Consider the following 25,057-nt stretch of genomic DNA (forward strand, 5'->3'; position numbering starts at 1 on the left):
CCCCTGGTCAAGGAACAAAGATCCTACGTGCTGCAAGGCACAGCCAATAAATAAATAAATAAGTACGTAAACACAAACAAACAAAACAAAAAAACAACCCACAGTATTTCCTAAAAGGATGCCATTAAGTTATCAGCAAAGTTGGCAGCACAACAGTACCTTACATTACTAAAACTAGAGGACAGGCAACTGCACAGATGGGAATTCGTCTAGAGGAAAGAGAAATCCACTGGCTAATCTCTATTGCACAGATCATCAAAGGCCCAAGCAAGACTGATAGAGAAAGCTGCTGCGAGGATGATAAGGTCTCTTCATAAGTAGTTAGAATGTAGTACAGGACAAAGAGGCAAACCTTATTCGCAAACAATAATTTAACTCCATTTCAAAAGTGTCTTTCCTCTTGGGGAAAATGTCATTACCTTTTGCAGGAGCAGAAATGGAGGAACAAAAAATAACTCAAGTTTTTAAAAGCCAATATTTTCTATTTACCACTATCTTTCTTTCAGAATTGTATTTTCATCTGAAAAGCAATTAAGCAGAAATTCCTATCAAATTTGAGCAAAAATAATGGAGTATTTTCTAAAGAACAGAATATAAGGTCATCTTATACAGTATAAGATCATTTTTTAAAGGATTTTTGTTAATGCTATATTTAGTTCTACATATCACTAATTCTTGCCTCTTCATTAAAGAGAGATGTAAAGGTATCAATATGATTGGTTTTTCAAAATATTGCAAATATGTTCATAAAGGCTGTCAACTAATCTAAGCAAAATATCTGAGCTGGCATTTAATGGCCTGCTATAACCCGCCACACTGTTTAGACAGCCATCCGACAGTGTGGCTCTCCTTTACTACCGAGTTCAACTACCATACAGTTGGGGAGCGGGGAAAGTCAGACTTGTTAAATTCTTGGGCGTTTACGAAATGTACCAAATTTTCCAACCCTGATCATGAGCTTCTAAGAGACAAAGCCAGGACTTGTACCCAGGTCTTCTGATTCCAATTCCACTTCTCTTTTTGTGGCATTATAGGGTCATTTTAAATAAGCCTAAACGTCACCACTGTGGGGCTATGCTGAATCCTACACGTTTCTGTATGCCATAGGACTGGCACCAACTATAAACGATGCTAATGTTCTCTGTGAAGCATAACTTAAGCCAATAACTTATGCTGACAGCATTTTTTTTTTAACTGGGGGGTTGGGGCTGGGAGGGGGTGGGAGATGGGACAGTAACCTGGGAATATAAAAGCAAATAAAAACCAAACGCTACCCAGACTTCAAAACAAAGCTCAAATACATTTCTCCTGCCATGACATCTTCCCAGCGCCTCTCAGTAACTCCACGCTCTCATTCCTGAAGTACCTTGCCCATACTCTGAATGGAGTTTGTCTTGTTATTTGTGGCTATGCCTGTCTATCCACCTAGACAGGAAGCTCCTGGAAGGCAGTAGGCTCGTATACATTTAGAGGTAAGGGCTTCAGCACTAAAAACTCTCCTTCAATATAAAAATTACAAATATGAAGAATGAGTAAATGAATGAGGCATAACCGAAGACATAGGAGGTCTCTCTCTACTCCCATAGCAGTCTCTAGCTAATTCTACTGGTTACCTTTCCTCTTGCAAATAGTTAACCCTAAAAGTTGCTTAACACTAGGCCAGGTAATCTACAGAAAGTAAAGATACGGTAGTTCTCGTCCCAGAGATGCTCAACAGTCTAGCTGCAGGGATAAGACACACAGCTAAAGCCAAGAACCACTTAAGGACAAAGAGTCAGAAGTGGCAGATATATAACTGGATAGATATGATTTCTTGGAAAGCATGCTTCTATTTCTGGAAGGAAGAAAGTGACCTATAAAAGTGACATCTGTTATTACTTACTGTCCCTTCACACTAAGGTCCCAACCAGGGGGACACTGAAGAAAGACGATGTGAAGGTCTCTTTGTTATCTTCTGTAAACGGTCTCTGATTCACTCCAAGAAGGCTGTGGCATCAAAGAACACTTCTGATTACTATTAATCTCCTGAAGTCCTCTCTAAAACCTCTGTCATTAATTAAGTTGGATGTGTCTTGCTTTAGATTTCCTGTGTGAAATCTCACTAGAGGTCTAAGCCCAAATTTCTGAGAGTTTTATGGACCCTTTCCTACATGGACATCCCTCTATCTCAAACTCAACCTGCTCAAACCAAATCACAACGTAAATATTTGTAATATGTAGATGAAATATTGATTTTCATTAATCACAATGTACAAACTCTTTTGCATCTGCAGTCTCAAAATGAGTAAGGAGAATTTATAAACTTCTTTGGACAGCCAAAGATTTTTTTGACTTGCCAAATAACATCTGGGGTGATTGGTGTAATTCCTCAGTAGCACCACAGAACACATGCTTTTTTTGGGTGGGGGGGGGGCAGGGTGGTGCGGGGGCTATAATCATATCTGGAAAATATCTCAAAAAAATTTTATGTTCTGTATAATGCTGTGCTAGCGATATTCCAAACTTAAGAATGACTGAGTTGAATGTTTGAGAATTTAAAAATAACTATCTTTTTCCTTCTGAGATGGTGGTCAAGTTTGCTTCCTGAATATTGGCAGTTACGTCAAGAGGGTCTACAACATAAGGTTCTGCCTAACACAAACTGAGGAAACAGACAGGAACAGAAGTTCAATTTTTAAATGAGTACAACCTATGAAAAACTCACCCGGTAACATAGCTTAGAGAGTAATCAGGGACCTTTGGTCCCTTATCATGCTAGTTGACAAGGTTTAAGATATATGGAAAACAACCCTTAACAGTTTCGGTTTTGATTCTTTCAGTAGCCGACAAGAATGCTACCATTTTATACTCCTAATCAGACAGCTGAAGAGCCAACAGCAATGTACTATTAATAGAAAAAAACAATCATGGTTATTACACGTTCTTTTAATATTCTATTCACATTCAAATTTAAGGGCTATATACATAAATGCATTATAGAAAAGTTGTCATTGTCCGAAAGTGACTGCTAGATGAAAAATAACCTTCAAGCACATCTTTTAGATAAAAATTCCCATTCCAATAGAAATCTTCAAAGCATACAACGTCACAGAAAGAAGTAACTTTAGAAATAACATAGTCTGCCTCCTCATTAATAATGTAAGATAACAAAAGAAATAAGTCTGGAACCTAATTCTTAATGCACAGTTCTTCCCACTGCACTCATTTAACAATGTTTTTTAAGTACAGTAAGTCCCCTACATACAAATGAGTTCCATTCCGAGAGCACATTCATAAGTCCAATTTGTTCGTAAGTCCAACAAAATTAGCCTAGGTACCCAACTTTTACAGATAATGCCAGACACATGAACTAACTTACGTGACTGGACATGCAAACGCACGTTCAAATCTTTGAAAATTCGCAACTTGAAGGTTCGTATGTAGGGGACTTACTATACCTTCTCTCCTCAAGGAATTGTGTTAGATATGACAGACTCTCTCTCTCAAGAATACATTCCCTATTAAAGGATATAGAAAAAATGTATTGCACAGAATTAGACAATAATGGTATTCAGTAAAACCATTACTCTTGGCTACTGAAAACCAAAGTGAGGGAGTGACTAAATTGGTAGATGCAAATATTAATGGTATCTAATGTTAACAGATTAAACATTCCAATTAAAAGGCAGACATTGTCAAAATGGATAAAAAAACAAGACCCAACTACTGTAGACTTCCATAAAACTGCCAACTAGACTGTTAAAAGAAACACAGTTTCAATACAGAGACACATATGGGTGGAAAGTAAATGGATGGAAAAAGATACTACATAGGGAAAACAGTAAGTATGTAGAAGCTGTAATGGCTAATTTAACATCAAAAAAAGGAAACTTCAAGACCAGAAATAAAGGACATTTCATAATGATAAAAAGGTAACTTCATATTGATAAAAAGTTCATACACCAGGAAAACATATCAATCATAAATGTGCATATCCCTCAAGCAGATCTTCAAAATAAATGAAGTAAAAACTAATATAACTAAAAGGAGAAATAGATAATTCTTCAATCATAGTTGGATATTTTAATCTCTCTTTCTCTCTTTGCAACTGATAGAACTACACAGAAAAAAAACAAAACAAACCAACCCCAAGACAAGGACCAACTGAACAACACTATCTACGACTTTGACTGAATTGATATTTATAGAACATTACATCCAACAACTGTAGAATACACATTCTATCAAATATACATAGTTTGTTCACCAAGATGGACCATATATGCCGAGCCACAAAATAAGCCTCAATAAAAAAACTTTAAGAAATTGAAATTGTATAGAATAGACCCTCTCTGACCAATATGGAATTAAATTAGAAATCAATGACATTAAGAAATCAAGAAAAACTCCAAGTTTTGGGAAATTTAGAAATTAAACAATCCATTTGTATATAATCCATGGGTCAAAATACAAACAATTTTAGGAAACATTTTGAACTGAATAATAATTAAAATACAACATATTAAAATTTGTGGGATTCAGCCAAAGCAGTGCTTAGGGGAAAACTTTAAAGCTTTAAATACTTACATTAGAAAAGAAGAAAGGTCTATAGTGATAAGTTTCTATACCTTACTTAAGCATAGAAAGAGTAAAGGAAATCCAAAGCAAGTAGAAGATGATAATAAAAATAAAAGCAGAAATATATTAAGTAGAGGACATAAACAAAACCAAAGGTTAGTTCTTTACAAAGAACAACAAAATTGATAAACCTTAACTAGAGTAATAAAGAAAAAAAAGAGAGAACAGAGGTAATGAATATCAGGATTGAAGGAGGGATGGATCACTAACATCCTACAGGCATTAAAAACAAAATAAGGGAACATTATGAACAACTTAATACCAAAAAGTCTGACAATTTGGATAAATCAAATTCCTTGGAAAATATAATTTACCAAAACGGACACAGAAGAAACAGAAAATTTGAATATCCCTTTATCTATTAAAGGAATTGAATTAATCATCTAAGACCCTCCCATAAAGAAACTCCAGTCTTGGATAGTTTTACTGTTGAGTTCTAGCAAACACTTACAGAAGAAATAATATTCATCTTACATGAACTCTTTCAGAAAATAGAGGAGGAAACACTTCATAAGTTGTTTTATAGGGCCGGCATAACACTAAAACCAAAACCTGACAAGGAAGTTACATAAAAGGAAATCACAGACTGCCATCCCTCAAGAACAAAATCCTTTACAAAGTCTTAGAAAGGTGAATCCAGTGATATATAAAAAGAAAAATACATTTTGACCAAATAGGGTTTATCTTAGGAATGCAAGGTTAGTTTAACATTAAAAGATCAATCAAAGTGATATATATTATCAGAATAAAGAAGGAAAATCATATGATCATTTAAATACAGACAAAGAAATCATTAGACAAATGAGTTAATGATAAAAAACTCTTAGCAAAATTCTTCAATCTGATAAAGGTATCTACAAAAAAAACTCACAAGTAACACTGTACTTAACACTGCAATATTAAATGTTTTCCCTGTATTACTGGGAATAAGACAGAGAGACTCACTCTCACCACTTCTATTTAACACTGTACAGAATGTCCTAGCTGTTGCAATAAGGCAAGAAAAAGAAAAGCATGCAAATCCAAAAGGAAAAATTAAAACTCATTGTATTTGCAGATTATACGATTGTTGTTGAAGAAAATCCCAGCAAATTTACAAAAACAACTTTTAGAACTAAGTAGTGAATTTATAGTAAGGTCATATGATATAAGGTTAATATACAAAAAACAACCATGTATCTAGATACTAGCTGCAAACAATTTGAAAATACAATTTTTAAAAATTTCATTTAATATAGCATCAACAAAATACTTTGAAATAAATTTAACAAAAAGCTTACAAAATATCCAAACTGAAGATTGCTAAGAGAAATTAGAAAACACTTAAGGAAACTAGGAGATAGACTATGTTCATAAACTGGAAAACAATATTGTTAAATGGTAATTTTCTCAAAATTGTGCTATAGTATAAAAACAATCCCAATCCTATCACACTTTTTTTATTTACTCATTTTTTTAAACATCTTTACTGGAATATAATTGTTTTACAATGCTGTGTTAGTTTCTGCTGTATAACAAAGTGAATCAGTTATATGTATACTTACATCCCCATATCCCCTCCCTCTTGCGCCTCCCTCCCACTCCCCCATTCCACCCTGCTAGGTGATCACAAAGCACCGAGCTGATCTCCCTGTGCTATGCAGCTGCTTCCTACTAGCTATTTTACATTTGGTAGTGTATATATGTCAATGCTACTCTTTCACTTCATCCCAGCTTACCCTTCCCCCTCCCCGTGTCCTCCAGTTCATTCTCTACGTCTGCATCTTTATTCCTGTCCTACACCTAGGTTCATCAGAACCCATTTTTTTTTTTTTAGATTCCATATATATGTGTTAGCATACAACATTTGTTTTTCTCTTTCTGACTTACTTCACTCTGTATGACAGACTCTAGGTCCATCCACCTCACTACAAATAACTCAATTTCATTTTTTTGTATAGCTGAGTAATATTCCATTGTATATACGTGCCACATCTTCTTTATCCATTCATCTGTCGATGGACACTTAGGTTGCTTCCATATCCTGGCTATTGTAAATAGAGCTGCAATGAACATTGTGGTACATAACTCTTTTTGAATTACGGTTTTCTCAGGGTATATGCCCAGTAGTGGGACTGCTGGGTCATATGGTAGTTCTATTTGTAGTTTTTTAAGGAACCTCCATACTGTTCTCCATAGTGGCTGTATCAATTTACATTCCCACCAACAGTGCAAGAGGGTTCCCTTCTCTCCACACCCTCTCCAGCATTTATTGTTTGTAGATTTTTTGATGATGGCCATTCTAACTAGTGTGAGATGATACCTCATTGTAGTTTTGATTTGCATTTCTCTAATGATTAATGATGTTGAGCATTCTTTCATGTCTTTGTTGGCAATCTGTACATCTTCTTTGGAGAAATGTCTATTTAGGTCTTCTGCCCATTTTTGGATTGGGTTGCTTGTTTTTTTGATATTGAGCTGCATGAGCTGCTTGTATATTTTGGAGATGAATCCTTTGTCAGTTGCTTCATTTGCAAATATTTTCTTCCATTCTGAGGGTTGTCTTTTCATCTTGTTTATGGTTACCTTTGCTGTGCAAAAGCAATTAAGTTTCATTAGGTCCCATGTGTTTATTTTTGCTTTTATTTCCATTCCTCTAGGAGGTGGGTCAAAAAGGATCTTGCTGTGATTTATGTCAAAGTGTTCTCTATATTTTCCTCTAAGAGTTTTATAGTGTCTGGCCTTACATTTAGGTCTTTAATCCAGTTTGAGTTTATTTTTGTGTATGGTGTTAGGGAGTGTTCTAATTTCATTCTTTTACATGTAGCTGTCCAGTTTTCCCAGCACCACTTATTGAACAGGCTGTCTTTTCTCCATTGTATATTCTTGCCTCCTTTGTCAAAGATACAGTGACCATACATGCGTGGGTTTATCTCTGGGCTTTCTATCTTGTTCCATTGATCTATATTTCTGTTTTTGTGCCAGTACCATACTGTCTTTTTTTTTTAACATCTTTTTTGGAGTATAATTGCTTTACAATGTTGTGTTAGTTTCTGCTGTATAACAAAGTGAATCAGCTATATGTATACATATATCCCCATATCCCCTCCCTCTTGCATCTCCCTCTGACCCATACTGTCTTGATTACTGTAGCTTTGTAGTATAGTCTGAAGTCAGGGAGCCTGATTCCTCCAGCTCTGTTTTTCTTTCTCAAGATTGCTTTTGCTGTTCGGGGTCTTTTGTGTTTCCATACAAACAGTAAAATTTTTTGTTCTAGTTCTGTGAAAAATGCCATTGGTAGCTTGACAGGGATTGCACTGAATCTGTAGATTGCTTTGGGTAGTACAGTCATTTTCACAATGTTGATTCTTCCAATCCAGGAACATGGTATATCTCTCCATCTGTCTGTATCATCTTTAATTTCTTTCATCAGTGTCTTATAGTTGTCTGCAAACAGGTGTTTTGTCTCCTTAGGAAGATTTATTCCTAGGTATTTTATTCTTTTTGTTGCACTGGTAAATGGGATTGTTTCTTTAATTTCTCTTACAGATTTTTCATCGTTAGTGTATAGGAATGCAAGAGATTTCTGTGCATTAATTTTGTATCCTGCTACTTTACGAAATTCACTGATTAGCTCTAGTAGTTTTCTGGTAGCATCTTTAGGATTCTCTATGTATAGTATCATGTCATCTGTAAACAGTGACAGTTTTACATCTTCTTTTCCGATTTGGATTCCTTTTATTTCTTTTTCTTCTCTGATTGCTGTGGCTAAAACTTCCAAAACTATGTTGAATAACAGCAGTGATAGTGGGCAACCTTGTCTTGTTCCTGATCTTTGAGGAAATGGTTTCAGTTTTTCACCATTGAGAACTATGTTGGCTGTGGGTTTGTCATATATGGCCTTTATTATGTTGAGGTAGGTTCCCTGTATGCCCGCTTTCTAGAGAGTGTTTATCATAAATAATTTTATCATTGAATTTTGTCGAAAGCTTTTTCTGCATCTATTGAGATGATCATATGGTTTTTATCCTTCAGTTTGTTAATATGGATATCACACTTTATAATAGAAATTGACAAGCATAAACTTTATATAGAAAGGCAAAGAACCTAAAATATCCAAAGCAATCTTGAAAAACAATGAGTTAGAAGACTTATACTACTTCAAGGTATACTATAAAACTACAATAATCAGGACTGTGGTACTGGCATAAAGACAAAAACACATCAACAGAACAGAAGTGAGTACAGTCCCAAATTTATATAGCCAATTGATTTTTTTTAAAATTAATTTATTTTATTTTATTTATTTTTGGCTGCACAGGGTCTTTGTTGCTGCGTGTCGGTTTTCTCTAGTTGCAGTGAGCAGGGACTACTCTTCGTTGCAGTGCGCTGGCCTCTCACTGCGGTGGCTTCTCTCGTTGCGGAGTATGGGCTCTAGGCGCACGGGCTTCAGTAGCTGTGGCTTGCAAGCTCTAGAGCACAGGCTCAGTAGTTGTAGTGCATGGGCTTAGTTGCTCCACGGCAGGTGGGATCTTCTGGGACTAGGGCTTGAACCCATGTCCCTGCACTGGCAGGCGGATTCTTAACCACTGCGCCACCAGGGAAGCCCTAGCCAATTGATTTTTGACAAAGGTGCCAATACAATCTATATAGGAAAGGGAAGTTTTAAAACAAGTAATGTTGAAACAATAAGGTATGTGTATGGAAAAAAAGAAACCTTGACTCTTACCTCACACTATACATAAAATATTAAATCAAGATGGATCATAAGCCTACGTATGAAAGCTAAAACTATAACTAGAAGAGAACACAGGAAAATATCTTTTTGCCTTGTGAGTAGGCAAAGGTTTGTGAGAGATAATATGAAAAGCAGTAATTATGAAAGAAAAAATTGCTAAATTAGACTTTACCAAAACAAAATACTCTGCTCAAATATATTAACATAATGAACAGTCAAGCCACAGACTGGGTTTTCATATTTGTAAAATATAGATCTAACAAAGGACTAGAATCCAGGATGTATAATACCCCAATAAAAAATGGGCAAAAGATTTTAACACACACTTCACAAAGGAAATATATATAGAAAGCATAAGCACATAATAAAGTGCTCAACATCATTAGTCATCAGAAAAATGCAAATTAAAACCACAGTTAAACCCACAACACACCCACTAGAATGGCTAAACTTACAAAGACTGACAACACCTTATGCTGGTGGGATGTGGAACAAATGAACACTCATACATTACTGGTAGGAGTAAAAATGGTACAACCACTTTGGGAAAATGTCTGGCAGTTTTAAAACTAAACATATGATGTAGCAATTCCACTTCCAGTTATTACCCAAGAGAAATAAATACATATACTCACAAAAAGACTTATATAAGTATGTTCACTGAAGTTTTATCATAATAGCTACAAACTGGAAACAGCCCAGCTATCCAACAACAGAATGGATAAACAAACTGTGCTCTATGCATACAACGGAATCCTACCCAGCACTAAAACGGTAACGGCTACTGAAATACCCAATATGGATGAATCTCTAAATATAACGCTCGGTGAAAGACGCCTTACACTAAAGAGTATATGCTATATGGTTCCATTCATATGATGATTTAGAACAGGCAAAACTAATCTATGAAAGGGAAAAAATGAGAAGACTGGCTGCTTCTGGGAGGTGCAGGTGAGGATTTACGGGGAGGAGACAGGAGGAAACTTTCTGGGATGATGGTAATGTTCTATATCTTAGTATGCTTTTGTTGCACAGGTATATGCATTTGTTAGAACTCATCGAAGAGTACCCATAAGACCTGTGCATTTCACAGTATGTAAATTTACTTGAAAAGAAAATATTACAAACAGTGAACTAGCTAATGATGTGCAAATGCACGTATTTGGGGAGAAGTGTACCGAAGTCTGCAGCCTGCTTTGAAATGCGTTAAAATAAATAAATAAAATAAATAAATAAATAAAAAGAAGGAGTGATGGATGGACAGAGGAATGGCTAGTTGGATAAGTATGTGATAAAGCAAACACTGTAGAACCTAGGTGACAGGTATGTGATGTTCACTGGAAATTTGTTTGTTTCAAATAAAATGTTGGAAGAAAAACAACTAACATCACCTCTTTTTATGATGACTAAGATTGTATCCTAGGTTGGGCTGCCAATGTTAAGGATCCTGGTCACCATCTATGAAAATCTGATTACCAAAGAAGTAAAAGTGATCAACCATATAAAGTGAGGGGCGGGGATGGGGAGGGTATTAGAGCCAAAGCCCAGACATCCAGGAGGTTCTGAGGCCTGCCAGAAATAAGGCCAGGGCAGCAAGGCAGGAGACTGCCACTTTCAGGCCTTCTTAGGTTGCTTTGCTTTCTTCTTTCCTCTGCAAGTCTATGAAATTATCTTCCAGGCCTGGGACCCAGCATTACCTAGCACTCTAGCTTTTCCAAGACAGAGAAGGACATAGTTGGAGGATTTAAAGTCATTGATGGAGGGGGAAAAAAAGAGGAAGCAACAGAACTGAATTAAAAATTCCACAGGGAGAAGGTATGACTCACCTACTTCTTGGTGGGTAACTACCTTTTAAATTGCATTTTGTGAAAACAGCCAAGGAGCATTAAAAATTGAATGCAAAACTGCTTCTGGGCAAGGCTGATTAAAAAAGAATCAAACTATTTTAAAAGGTTGTTTTGAGATATTTGGCAACATTTGCATTCTGGTGAACGGGTGACTCAGATCCCACTGCCGGTCCTTTTCACCTCCAGAGCTATGATTTTTAGAGGATGATAGTCACCAGTAACTGATGCTCTCTGGAGATTACTGCGGTCTCAGTCTAGCTGATAGTAATGAGTGATTATCACTTTGCTTGGTTTAATGAGCCTTCACAGAAATCATACCTGCTTTGTCCTTGACCTCTCTGCTCACTCAGCTTTCCAATGTTTCCATCTGCAAGGATATAACATACTGCTTGTTACTAACCTGCCATAAATAACAACCAAGTTCACCTTGTTAGAGCTTTTCCTTACCCTAACTCTTAATCTTTTAAGAAGAAAGCAAAACTTTAACCAGATGACACACACGATAGCAAAGCAGAGACACACTCGAGCTGATAGTAGAACTTGAACAAATTCTTTGTTCGAACAAATTCGAACAAAGACTTTTAACCTTGCCAAAAACCACAGTTACAGAAAGATAGAGAAGATGAAAAGGCAGAGGGCTATGTACCAGATGAAGGAACAAGAAAAAACCCCAGAAAAACAACTAAATGAAGTGGAGATAGGCAACCTTCCAGAAAAAGAATTCAGAATAATGATAGTGAAGATGATCCAGGACCTTGGAATAAGAATGGAGGCAAAGATTGAGAAGATGCAAGAAATGATTAACAAAGACCTAGAAGAATTAAAGAACAAACAAACAGAGATGACCAATACAATAACTGAAATGAAAACTACACTAGAAGGAATCAATAGCAGAATAACTGAGGCAGAAGAACGGATAAGTGACCTGGAAGACAGAATGATGGAATTCACTGCTGCGGAACAGACTAAAGAAAAAAGAATGAAAAGAAATGAAGACAGCCTAAGAGACCTCTGGGATAACATTAAACGCAACAACATTCGCATTATAGGGGTCCCAGAAGGAGAAGAGAGAGAGAAAGGACCAGAGAAAATATTTGAAGAGATTATAGTCGAAAACTTCCCTAACATGGGAAAGGAAATAGCCACCCAAGTCCAGGAAGCGCAGAGAGTCCCATACAGGATAAACCCAAGGAGAAACACGCCGAGACACATAGTAATCAAAGTGGCAAAAATTAAAGACAAAGAAAAGTTATTGAAAGCAGCAAGGGAAAAACGACAAATAACATACAAGGGAACTCCCATAAGGTTAACAGCTGATTTCTCAGCAGAAACTCTGCAAGCCAGAAGGGAGTGGCATGATATACTTAAAGTGATGAAAGGGAAGAACCTACAACCAAGATTACTCTACCCGGCAAGGATCTCATTTAGATTTGATGGAGAAATCAAAAGCTTTACAGACAAGCAAAAGCTAAGAGAATTCAGCACCACCAAACCAGCTCTACAACAAATGCTAAAGGAACTTCTCTAAGTGGGAAACACAAGAGAAGAAAAGGACCTACAAAAACAAACACAAAACAATTAAGAAAATGGTCATAGGAACATACATATCGATAATTACCTTAAACGTGAATGGATTAAATGCCCCAACCAAAAGACATAGACTGGCTGAATGGATACAAAAACAAGACCCATATATATGCTGTCTACAAGAGACCCACTTTAGACCTAGGGACACATACAGACTGAAAGTGATGGGATGGAAAAAGATATTCCATGCAAATGGAAATCAAAAGAAAGCTGGAGTAGCTATACTCATATCAGATAAAATAGACTTTAAATTAAAGAATGTTACAAGAGACAAGGAAGGACACTACATAATGATCCAGGGATCAATCCAAGAAGAAGATATAACAATTATAAATATATATGCACCCAACATAGGAGCACCTCAATACATAAGGCAACTGCTAACAGCTATAAAAGAGGAAATCGACAGTAACACAATAATAGTGGGGGACTTTAACACCTCACTTACACCAATGGACAGATCATCCAAAATGAAAATAAATAAGGAAACAGAAGCTTTAAATGACACAATAGACCAGATAGATTTAATTGATATATATCGGACATTCCATCCAAAAACAGCAGATTACACGTTCTTCTCAAGTGCGCACGGAACATTCTCCAAGATAGATCACATCTTGGGTCACAAATCAAGCCTCAGTAAATTTAAGAAAATTGAAATCATATCAAGCATCTTTTCTGACCACAACGCTATGAGATTAGAAATGAATTACAGGGAAAAAAACGTAAAAAGGACAAACACATGGAGGCTAAACAATACGTTACTAAATAACCAAGAGATCACTGAAGAAATCAAAGAGGAAATCAAAAAATACCTAGAGACAAATGACAATGAAAACACGACGACCCAAAACTTATGGGATGCAGCAAAAGCAGTTCTAAGAGGGAAGTTTATAGCTATACAAGCCTACCTAAAGAAACAAGAAAAAGCTCAAGTAAACAATCTAACCTTACACTTAAAGAAACTAGAGAAAGAAGAACAAACAAAACCCAAAGTTAGCAGAAGGAAAGAAATCATAAAGATCAGAGCAGAAATAAATGAAATAGAAACAAAGAAAACAATAGCAAAGATCAATAAAACTAAAAGTTGGTTCTTTGAGAAGATAAACAAAATTGAAAAACCATTAGCCAGACTCATCAAGAAAAAGAGGGAGAGGACTCAAATCAATAAAATCAGAAATGAAAAAGGAGAAGTTACAACAGACACTGCAGAAATACAAAGCATCCTAAGAGACTACTACAAGCAACTTTATGCCAATAAAATGGACAACCTGGAAGAAATGGACAAATTCTTAGAAAGGTATAACCTTCCAAGACTGAACCAGGAAGAAATAGAAAATATGAACAGACCAATCACAAGTAATGAAATTGAAACTGTGATTAAAAATCTTCCAACAAACAAAAGTCCAGGACCAGATGGCTTCACAGGTGAATTCTATCAAACATTTAGAGAAGAGCTAACACCCATCCTTCTCAAACTCTTCCAAAAAATTGCAGAGGAAGGAACACTCCCAAACTCATTCTATGAGGCCACCATCACCCTGATACCAAAACCAGACAAAGACACTACAAAAAAAGAAAATTACAGACCAATATCACTGATGAATATAGATGCAAAAATCCTCAACAAAATACTAGCAAACAGAATCCAACAACACATTAAAAGGATCATACACCACGATCAAGTGGGATTTATCCCAGGGATGCAAGGATTCTTCAATATACGCAAATCAATCAATGTGATACACCATATTAACAAATTAAAGAATAAAAACCATATGATCATCTCAATAGATGCAGAAAAAGCTTTTGACAAAATTCAACACCCATTTCTGATAAAAACTCTCCAGAAAGTGGGCATAGAGGGAACCTACCTCAACATAATAAAGGCCATATATGACAAACCCACAGCAAACATCATTCTCAATGGTGAAAAACTGAAAGCATTTCCTCTAAGATCAGGAACGAGACAAGGATGTCCACTCTCACCACTATTATTCAACATAGTTTTGGAAGTCCTAGCCACGGCAATCAGAGAAGAAAAAGAAATAAAAGGAATACAAATTGGAAAAGAAGAAGTAAAACTGTCACTGTTTGCGGATGACATGATACTATACATAGAGAATCCTAAAACTGCCACCAGAAAACTGCTAGAGCTAATTAATGAATATGGTAAAGTTGCAGGATACAAAATTAATGCACAGAAATCTCTTGCATTCCTATACACTAATGATGAAAAATCTGAAAGAGAAATTATGGAAACACTCCCATTTACCATTGCAACAAAAAGAATAAAATACCTAGGAATAAACCTACCTAGGGAGACAAAAGACCTGTATGCAGAAAACTATAAGACACTGATGAAAGAAATTAAAGATGATACCAACAGATGGAGAGATATACCATGTTCTTGGATTGGAAGAATCAACATTGTGAAAATGAGTATACTACCCAAAGCAATCTACAGATTCAATGCAATCCCTATCAAATTACCAATGGCATTTTTTACGGAGCTAGAACAAATCATCTTAAAATTTGTATGGAGACACAAAAGACCCCGAATAGGCAAAGCAGTCTTGAGGCAAAAAAATGGAGCTGGAGGAATCAGACTCCCTGACTTCAGACTATACTACAAAGCTACAGTAATCAAGACAATATGGTACTGGCACAAAAACAGAAACATAGATCAATGGAACAAGATAGAAAGCCCAGAGATTAACCCACGCACCTATGGTCAACTAATCTATGACAAAGGAGGCAAAGATATACAATGGAGAAAAGACAGTCTCTTCAATAAGTGGTGCTGGGAAAACTGGACAGCTACATGTAAAAGAATGAAATTAGAATACTCCCTAACACCATACACAAAAATAAACTCAAAATGGATTAGAGACCTAAATATAAGAGTGGACACTATAAAACTCTTAGAGGAAAACATAGGAAGAACACTCTTTGACATAAATCACAGCAAGATCTTTTTTGATCCACCTCCTAGAGTAATGGAAATAAAAACAAAAATAAACAAATGGGACCTAATGAAACTTCAAAGCTTTTGCACAGCAAAGGAAACCATAAACAAGACGAAAAGACAACCCTCAGAATGGGAGAAAATATTTGCAAATGAATCAACGGACAAAGGATTAATCTCCAAAATATATAAACAGCTCATTCAGCTCAATATCAAAGAAACAAACACCCCAATCCAAAAATGGGCAGAAGACCTAAATAGACATTTCTCCAAAGAAGACATACAGATGGCCACGAAGCACATGAAAAGATGCTCAACATCACTAATTATTAGAGAAATGCAAATCAAAACTACAATGAGGTATCACCTCACTCCTGTTAGAATGGGCATCATCAGAAAATCTACAAACAACAAATGCTGGAGAGGGTGTGGTGAAAAGGGAACCCTCTTGCACTGTTGGTGGGAATGTAAATTGATACAGCCACTATGGAGAACAATATGGAGGTTCCTTAAAAAACTAAAAATAGAATTACCATATGACCCAGCAATCCCACTACTGGGCATATACCCAGAGAAAACCGTAATTCAAAAAGACACATGCACCCGAATGTTCATTGCAGCACTATTTACAATAGCCAGGTCATGGAAGCAACCTAAATGCCCATCAACAGACGAATGGATAAAGAAGATGTGGTACATATATACAATGGAATATTACTCAGCCATAAAAAGGAACGAAATTGAGTCATTTGTTGAGACGTGGATGGATCTAGAGACTGTCATACAGAGTGAAGTAAGTCAGAAAGAGAAAAACAAATATCGTATATTAATGCATGTATGCGGAACCTAGAAGAATGGTACAGATGAGCCAGTTTGCAGGGCAGAAGTTGAGACACAGATGTAGAGAATGGACATATGGACACCAAGGGGGGAAAACTGCGGTGGGGTGGGGATGGTGGTGTGCTGAATTGGGCGATTGGGATTGACATGTATACACTGATGTGTATAAAACTGATGCCTAATAAGAACCTGCAGTATAAAAAAACAAACAAAACAACTAATACTAAACTTTCATTGGGTTATTTGTATGGAAACATGTTAATATAAATGTTTCAGACATTACATGAAATTTCTAAAAATCTTATATTTGTATTTGTATGGAAATATGTATGGAAATATGTTAATATAAATGTTTCAGACATTACATGAAATTTCTAAAAATCATATTTGTATTTGTATGGAAATATGTATGGAAATATGTTAATATAAATGTTTCAGACATTACATGAAATTTCTAAAAATCTTATATTTGTACTTGTATGGAAATATGTATGGAAATATGTTAATATAAATGTTTCAGACATTAAAAAAAAAAAAAGACTTTTAACCTTAAACACGGTTGACTCATCTGTCACAATACGTAACTTTTAACTTAATTTAAAATTAATCTTAAAATAAAACCCCACCTAGGGACTTCCCTGGTGGCGCAGTGGTTAAGAATCCACCTGCCAATGCAGGGACACGGGTTTGAGCCCTGGTCCAGGAAGATCCACCTGCCGCAGAGCAACTAAGCCCGTGTGTCACAACTACTGAGCCTGCGCTCTAGAGCCTGTGAGCCACAACTACTGAGTCCACGTGCCACAACTACCGAAGCCTGCGCGCCTAGAGCCCTTGCTCTGCAACGAGAGAAGCCACCGCAATGAGAAGCCCGCGCACCGCAACAAAGAGCAGCTCCCGCTCGCCGCAACTAGAGAAAGCCCGTGCACAGCAACGAAGACCCAACGCAGTCAAAAATAAATAAAATAAATAAATTTATTAAAAACAACAACAACAACAAAAAACACCCCACCTATGCCAAGCTTGTCAAAGTCAGTATTACATCTGTGTAGTTGTACTAGTATCAACTACTAGTAAAATAAACATGAAATTCATCACCTTACCTCTGAGAGAGGTGGGTCACGCTGGGTAACCCAAACAGTTTTCATGAATACCCTCTGTGCAAGAGGACTGAGAGAACAGCAAGGTAAATATCTCATCCAAAAATTTTGAAGAAAACATTATGTTCAAAACACAGTATCTCTGGGCTGCTCTACATTTTGCAAAGATGTCAACATTTGAAAATAGTTTTCTATGTCTCTATAATACAAACCAGACAACTATTTCTTCAGATTACACAAAGCTTCCCTGAAAAACAAATACCAACTCTATTATAGGGAATTGGCAGTAAAAATTTACCTCAACAAAGCAAACAAGATACCACAAACTGGCTTTTTCCAGATAATCTCATAGAAGTATAGAGACCAGGAGTAAAAAAGCAAAACATGTCGAATGTGGGTTGGCAGGATTCAGTGTAGCATTTATGGATGGTTTCATGGCTCCCAGACTGTACTTTTATTACTTCCCGAGAGCCATTCATGATATTTGTTGCAATGAAGGCTCAAATCCCATAAAAATTTTTATCCGAAAGTAAAGTGTTTGTTGCCCCCTTGAGGTAAATTCAAGAACAGAAACAAAACAACGCCGGCTCTGCCTAGTCCATTAGAGAAAAAGGTTTGCTTCTCCAAAGGGCTTTTTCTACACACATACCGTAATCGCAAGTTATAATAAAACTATTTTCACCTGGAAAAAAAAAAAGGCAATTTACAAACACCACTGGACACTGCACCATTTCTTCAAAAATAAAGATAAAACTTCACACAAAGAATATAGCAAATATTTTAAAGTTTCAGTTGATGAGATGTCAGACTAACTGCATCCTAAAAATTCATTATGCAGATCTTCAGTTGGCCTAGCTCACATGACCCGGGCGACCCAAACTGTAGACTGAAAAGCTTTGCAGCAAACTTTCATGGAGGTGGGGAGGGGCGGGACAAGTCCAAGATATTTATGGCTCAAATCCACATACTGTGCAAGGTCTGCAACATGAGAACAGCTGCACTGAGAAAAAAATATATAATACATAAGCATGGGTAGGAAAATATGATGGTCTGAATAGATTATCCTGTGAGGGAATTCTTAGAGTTCAATGGATTTTAGTCAGTAATCCTCTGAGGTACTGCTGCCATCCTAATATCATGGGGCTTTGAACAAATTAAGGTTGTTTTTCTTCCTCCAACTGCATTTTATTCTAAGCTATCATCTGATTTTCAGTATTATTAGGAAGAATGCGATGGATTTACATCATTACTCCTCTAAAGATTGAAAGACTTCAGCGTTTTACTCAGCATGACTCATATTCATGAATGATCAAGGTTCTGAATGAGCAGTAAAATATGGTACCATCTCATCCTGCTACTAAAGGCCCTGCAGGATGGAGAGATCACCTGGGCCAGCTGTTGCTCTAAGTCCAGATTCATGGACATAGAATTAACCTGTCGCATCCTCTACTGGCCATCACACAAAGTAGCTGCTCACACATGCTCTCCCAGCTGCTGAACTCTCTACCCAGGCCCCTCAAACTACCCTTAAGATTTATTTAAACTTATGAAAAAGTCTCTCTACTCTTTTCATTTTTACCAACCCAAAGGAGAGCAAAAGAAGTTAAGGGGATAGGAGAAGTAGGGCGAGCACAAAAAGAGGGCCCTGTCCCCAATTCCAAGAGGAAGCCCTACCTAGGTCATTAGCTGTCAATATCTGACCAACAGATGGATCATTCAAAATTCATTCACAAGCTTGCTTGTGGCTACTACGTGCCAAAAACCGCTTTAATTACAGGGTAATGAAAGTTTCCTCACTTGTAACACAGGGATAAGTTAAATACTTCAAGACTTCTTACAAGAAGTGAGTAAGTCAATACTTATCCCAGCGCTCAGCACACTGTACACTGTAAACGTCCTCCTCTACCCCCACGTCTCATGTCCCTTTCTCCTCAGTGCTAACCATTGCCTAGGATGATCACCATTCTACCACCTCTTCTATGCATTTATACTCACACAGGCACGTATACAAAAATGATGGGCTCACATTGTAAGAATTGCTCTAAACATTGCGTTTTCATGTAGCATACCTTGGAAATCTGAAACTCTCCCATAAGGTGACCCTATACATTTGCATGGCTATAAATACCATCTATGAGCTGATAATCCCCAATTTTATATTGCCAGCCCAGACATCTCTTATATAGCCTACGGACATCCGCACCTGAATGTATTCTAGGCATTTCAGACTTAATGCAGCCAAAGTAAAACTCTTGATTTTCTCCCACAAACCTGTTCTTCCTTCTGTCTTTTCCATCTCAGTATGCGACACAACTCTCAATCATTTCCTACAACCAAAACCTGGGTGTCATCCTTGATTCGTTCCTCTTTCTCACCGTGGACCTGATCCAAAGTCTGTCAGTTTCCACACAAAAATACAGCTAATCCATCTATTCTTTTCTGTCATTACTGCCACCACCCTCATCTGAGCTGGGGTGGATACAACACTCTTCCACCTGGTTTCCCACGTCATTCCTGCACCCACTAGCCACACAATAACCAGGATGAGCTTCTCACAAACCCGAACACGTCAGTCTCCTGCTTGAAACCATTCATCTACTTCCTACTGCTGACTCGAAAGCTTTTAAGTCCTCAAAAGCATGTGTAATCAGGCCCACACCTAACTTTTCAATCTCCCTTCATGACATATGCCCCCCTTTTCACTGGAATCTAGATACCCTGGCCTCCTCTCTGTTCCTGGAACACCTCAAGTTCTTCCTCATTTCATTGCCTCTTCTTTTTTCTGTGCTTGGCCTGACTCCCTCCTTATACTTCAGATCTCAGTTTAAACGTCACCACTTCATGTGCAGAATCAGCCCAGGTATCCTCCATCACAGCCGTCTATATCCATCACAGCACTTACTGTTTGTTATTTGTTAAACCAGTAGAATGTAAGCACCATGAGGGCAAGGACAACATCCATCTTGTTCACCATGTTGTTCCCAGTGCCCAAGGCAGTGCATGGCCCCTAGTGGGCCTTTAATTAACGTTCAGTAAATAAGAGAGAATAGTACACAGTAACTTAGCCAGGTGTTCCTGAAATTTCTGAAAATAAAAACTATTCTAAGACTTTTACTTCTTAAATCATTGAACTATACATGAAACCTTAGTATTCTTCTCGCTAAAAATGGAGATATGAGGTATCAAAAGAAAGCATAATTGTCTTCTGTTCTGTCAACTAGAATTTGAAATAAATGATCCCATCCATAAACAAATTATTTAATAGTTATTAAACAGTAATTAAAACAGTAGTTATTAAATAATAGTCACTTGTTTTATTTATGGTTGAGTAATATTCCATTGTATATATGTGTCACATCGTCTTTATCCATTCATCTGTCAGTGGACACTTAGGTTGCTTCCACGTCCTGGCTATTGTAAATAGAGCTGCAATGAACATTTTGGTACATGACTCTTTTTGAATTATGGTTTTCTCAGGGTATATGCCCAGTAGTGGGACTGCTGGGTCATATGGTAGTTCTATTTCTAGTTTTTTAAGGAACCTCCATAGTGGCTGTATCAATTTACATTCCCACCAACAGTGCAAGAGAGTTCCCTTTTCTCCACACCCTCTCTAGCATTTATTGTTTGTAGATTTTCTGATGATGGCCATTCTAACCAGTGTGAGGTGATACCTCACTGTAGTTTTGATTTGCATTTCTCTAATGATTAGTGACGTTGAGCATCCTTTCGTGTGTTTGTTGGCAATCTGTATATCTTCTTTGGAGAAAGGTCTATTTAGGTCTTCTGCCCATTTTTGGATTGGGTTGCTTGTTTTTTTTGATATTGAGCTGCACGAGCTGCTTGTATATTTTGCAGATGAATCCTTTGTCAGTTGCTTCATTTGCAAATATTTTCTTCCATTCTGAGGGTTGTCTTTTCATCTTGTTTATGGTTACCTTTGCTGTGCAAAAGCATTTAAGTTTCATTAGGTCCCATGTGTTTATTTTTGCTTTTATTTCCATTCCTCTAGGAGGTGGGTCAAAAAGGATCTTGCTGTGATTTATGTCAAAGTGTTCTCTATGTTTTCCTCTAAGAGTTTTACAGTGTCTGGCTTTACATTTAGGTCTTTAATCCAGTTTGAGTTTATTTTTGTGTATGGTGTTAGGAAGTGTTCTAATTTCATCCTTTTACATGTAGCTGTCCAGTTTTCCCAGCATCACTTATTGAACAGGCTGTCTTTTCTCCATTGTATATTCTTGCCACCTTTATCAAAGATAAGGTGACCATATGTGCGTGGGTTTATCTCTGGGCTTTCTATCCTGTTCCACTGATCTATATTTGTTTTTGTGCCAGTACCATACTGTCTTGATTACTGTAGCTTTGTAGTACGGTCTGAAGTCAGGTAGCCTGATTCCTCCAGCTCTGTTTTTCTTTCTCAAGATTGCTTTGGCTATTCGGGGTCTTTTGTGTTTCCATACAAATTGTAAAATTTTTTGTTCTAGTTCTGTGAAAAATGCCTTTGGTAGCTTGACAGGGGAACACTGAATCTGTAGATTGCTTTGGGTAGTAGAGTCATTTTCACAATGTTGATTCTTCCAATCCAAGAACACGGTATATCTCTCCATCTGTTTGTATCATCTTTAATTTCTTTCATCAGTGTCTCATAGTTTTCTGCAAACAGGTGTTTTGTCTCCTTAGGAAGGTTTATTCCTAGATATTTTATTCTTTTTGTTGCAATGGTAAATGGGAGTGTTTTCTTATTTGTAGTGAGGTGGATGGGTCTAGAGTCTGTCATACAGAGTGAAGTAAGTCAGAAAGAGAAAAACAAATACCGTATACTAACACATATATAGGGAATCATAAAAAAAAAAAAAAAAAAGGTTCTGACGAACTTAGGGGCAGGACAGGAATAAAGATGCAGACGTAGAGAATGGACTTGAGGACACAGGGAGGGGAAGTTGGTAAGCTGGGACGAAGTGAGAGAGTGGCATGGACATATATACACTACCAAATGTAAAATAGATAGCTAGTGGGAAGCAGCTGTATCACGCAGGGAGATCAGCTCCGTGCTTTGTGACCACCTAGAGGGGTGGGATAGGGAGGGTGGGAGGAAGACACAAGAGGGAGGGGATATGGGGATATATGTATACATATAGCTGATTCACTTAGTTATACAGCAGAAACTAACACAACATTGTAAAACAATTATACTCCGATAAATATGTTTTAAAAAAAAAAGTCACTTGTTTTGTTGATTATATAGCAGCTAAATGTCTCAGATTAAGAGTACTCCCAGTGCTCTTTTGGGTGGGCTCACCTAGTCCAATCAAAGCTACCCCTGCAGTTTAGACCAGCCTAAGGCCGAAAAGATCTGCACAGTGGTTTTTTTGTTTTTGTTTTTAAATAAATTTATTTACTTATTTATTTATTTTTGGCTGCATTGGGTCTTTGTTGCTGCACGTGGGCTTTCTCTAGTTGCGGCGAGCAGGGGCTACTATTCGTTGCGGTGCGTGGGCTTCTCATTGCGGTGGCTTCTCTTGTTGCAGAGCATAGGCTCTAGGCGCGCGGGCTTCAGTTGTTGTGGCACATGGGCTCAGTAGTTGTGGCTCGCGGGCTCTAGAGCGCAGGCTCAGTAGTTGTGGCACACGGGCTTGGTTGCTCCGTGGCATGTGGGATCTTCCCGGACCAGGGCTTGAACCCGTGTACCCTGCATTGGCAGGCAGATTCTTTTTTTTTTTTTTTTTTTTTTTTATTTATTTATATTTATTTTTGGCTGTGTTGGGTCCTCGCCTCTGCGCGAGGGCCCTCTCCAGCCGCGGCGAGCGGGGGCCACTCTTCATCACGGTGTGCGGGCCTCTCACCGTCGCGGCCTCCCTTGCTGCGGAGCACAAGCTCCAGACGCGCAGGCTCAGCAGCTGTGGCCCACGGGCCCAGCCGCTCCGCGGCACGTGGGATCCCCCCAGACCAGGGCCCGAACCCGTGTCCCCCGCGCTGGCAGGCAGACCCTCAACCACTGCGCCACCAGGGAAGCCCGGCAGGCAGATTCTTAACCACTGCACCACCAGGGAAATCCCTTGGTTTTGGTTTTTTGTTGTTGTTGTTCTTTATTTATTTTTCCTTTTTTTTAAGTTTCTTTTTATTCTTTTACATAGTGATTTTGTGAAAATACTAATAACCAATGGACCATCCTCACTTTTTAAAAACATAATCCCTTTTCCCACAAAACAGAAGCAACTACAAGGACCAGGACTGCATGAGATGATAGATGTTAACTAAACTTACTGTGGTCATCATTTCATGATATATGTGACATCAAATCATTATGCTGCACACCCTAACTTATACAGTGCTCTATGTCCGTTGTATCTCAAGAAAATTGGGAAAAAATGTATTTAACCTTACAACCCATAAAAGGTATGCAGATAAAAAGAATGACATCCTCTCCCCTCCCACCCCAAAAGAACTAGGAATACAGACATAGAGCAAAAAGAATTCTCACAGACTGCTGCTAGGAGGATAAACCGACATCCAATGTTGGTGAATATGATAAAATAAGGATTTCTTACTTGACTGCTTCGTAAATATTGTTGGAGGTATGTCCTGATAAGGCATCATGTAAATTTCGAATAAAATAATCTCTGTATTCTTCTGGAAGGGCCATAAATGTTCCACCCATCACAATAAATTCCACTTTATCCACACTGTGGCCAAGTTGTTTTAACTGAAAGACATAAATTCATCAGCATTAGAAAGACATAGTCAACTACCCTAAGAGGGTTATTGCAAATTTCTAATTTTACTTTGCAGTGTTCTCATCAGTATAGTTTAAAAATGAGACGCAAACATGTTAAGCAAATTCTATGGACTAAAAAAAATAGACGCCAGGGTCTGAAAAGAAAATTATTGCTCAAATAAGGAGGACGAGAATTAAAAATAATAAACAAGAAGTCTGATGTCAACTTACAGAGTTAAGTGAAAATTTAATAATACAAAGAATATAAATTAGAAAGCAGCAAAGCAAATAACACAATATGTAATAGAATAAACAAAAATTTATTGATTACATATTTTATGCCAGACTTTGTGGTCAGCATTGGGGACGAAGAAGACTATATGCAACATAATCAGGACTTGATGCAAGTGAAAGAAAGAGAACACTAGATTAGAAAGAAACATTAAGAAAGCAGTTTTAAATTAAAAGTTTTGAATTAATTATGAAGTTTCTGGGTACAGGTAGCACCTTAAGCCTGGTTTCAGGGGTGGGGGGAAGGACAATAAAAGTCTGAAATATGACATCTCTTCTATTTGGGAAGAGAATGGTATAGATCTTTCAGTTTTTCAACTACAATAAGGCAAGATTCTAATTTTTAGAAACAGGTATTTAAATGTCTTGCCATATCTT

At 37.3% G+C, this 25,057-nt stretch overlaps 1 protein-coding gene across 1 annotated transcript in view; it reads right to left on the minus strand.

Moving 5' to 3' along the window:
* Positions 1-25,057, minus strand: part of ELP3 (elongator acetyltransferase complex subunit 3) — a 119,718-nt gene that overhangs the window by 66,021 nt on the left and 28,640 nt on the right. Inside the window, exon 7 of the mRNA XM_059926834.1 lies at positions 24,222-24,376. Within this exon, the coding sequence (XP_059782817.1) occupies positions 24,222-24,376 (155 nt within the window). The remainder of the gene's footprint in view (positions 1-24,221; positions 24,377-25,057) is intronic.

The sequence above is a fragment of the Balaenoptera ricei genome, chromosome 6, assembly GCF_028023285.1.
Source record: "Balaenoptera ricei isolate mBalRic1 chromosome 6, mBalRic1.hap2, whole genome shotgun sequence".
Lineage (NCBI taxonomy): Eukaryota > Metazoa > Chordata > Mammalia > Artiodactyla > Balaenopteridae > Balaenoptera > Balaenoptera ricei.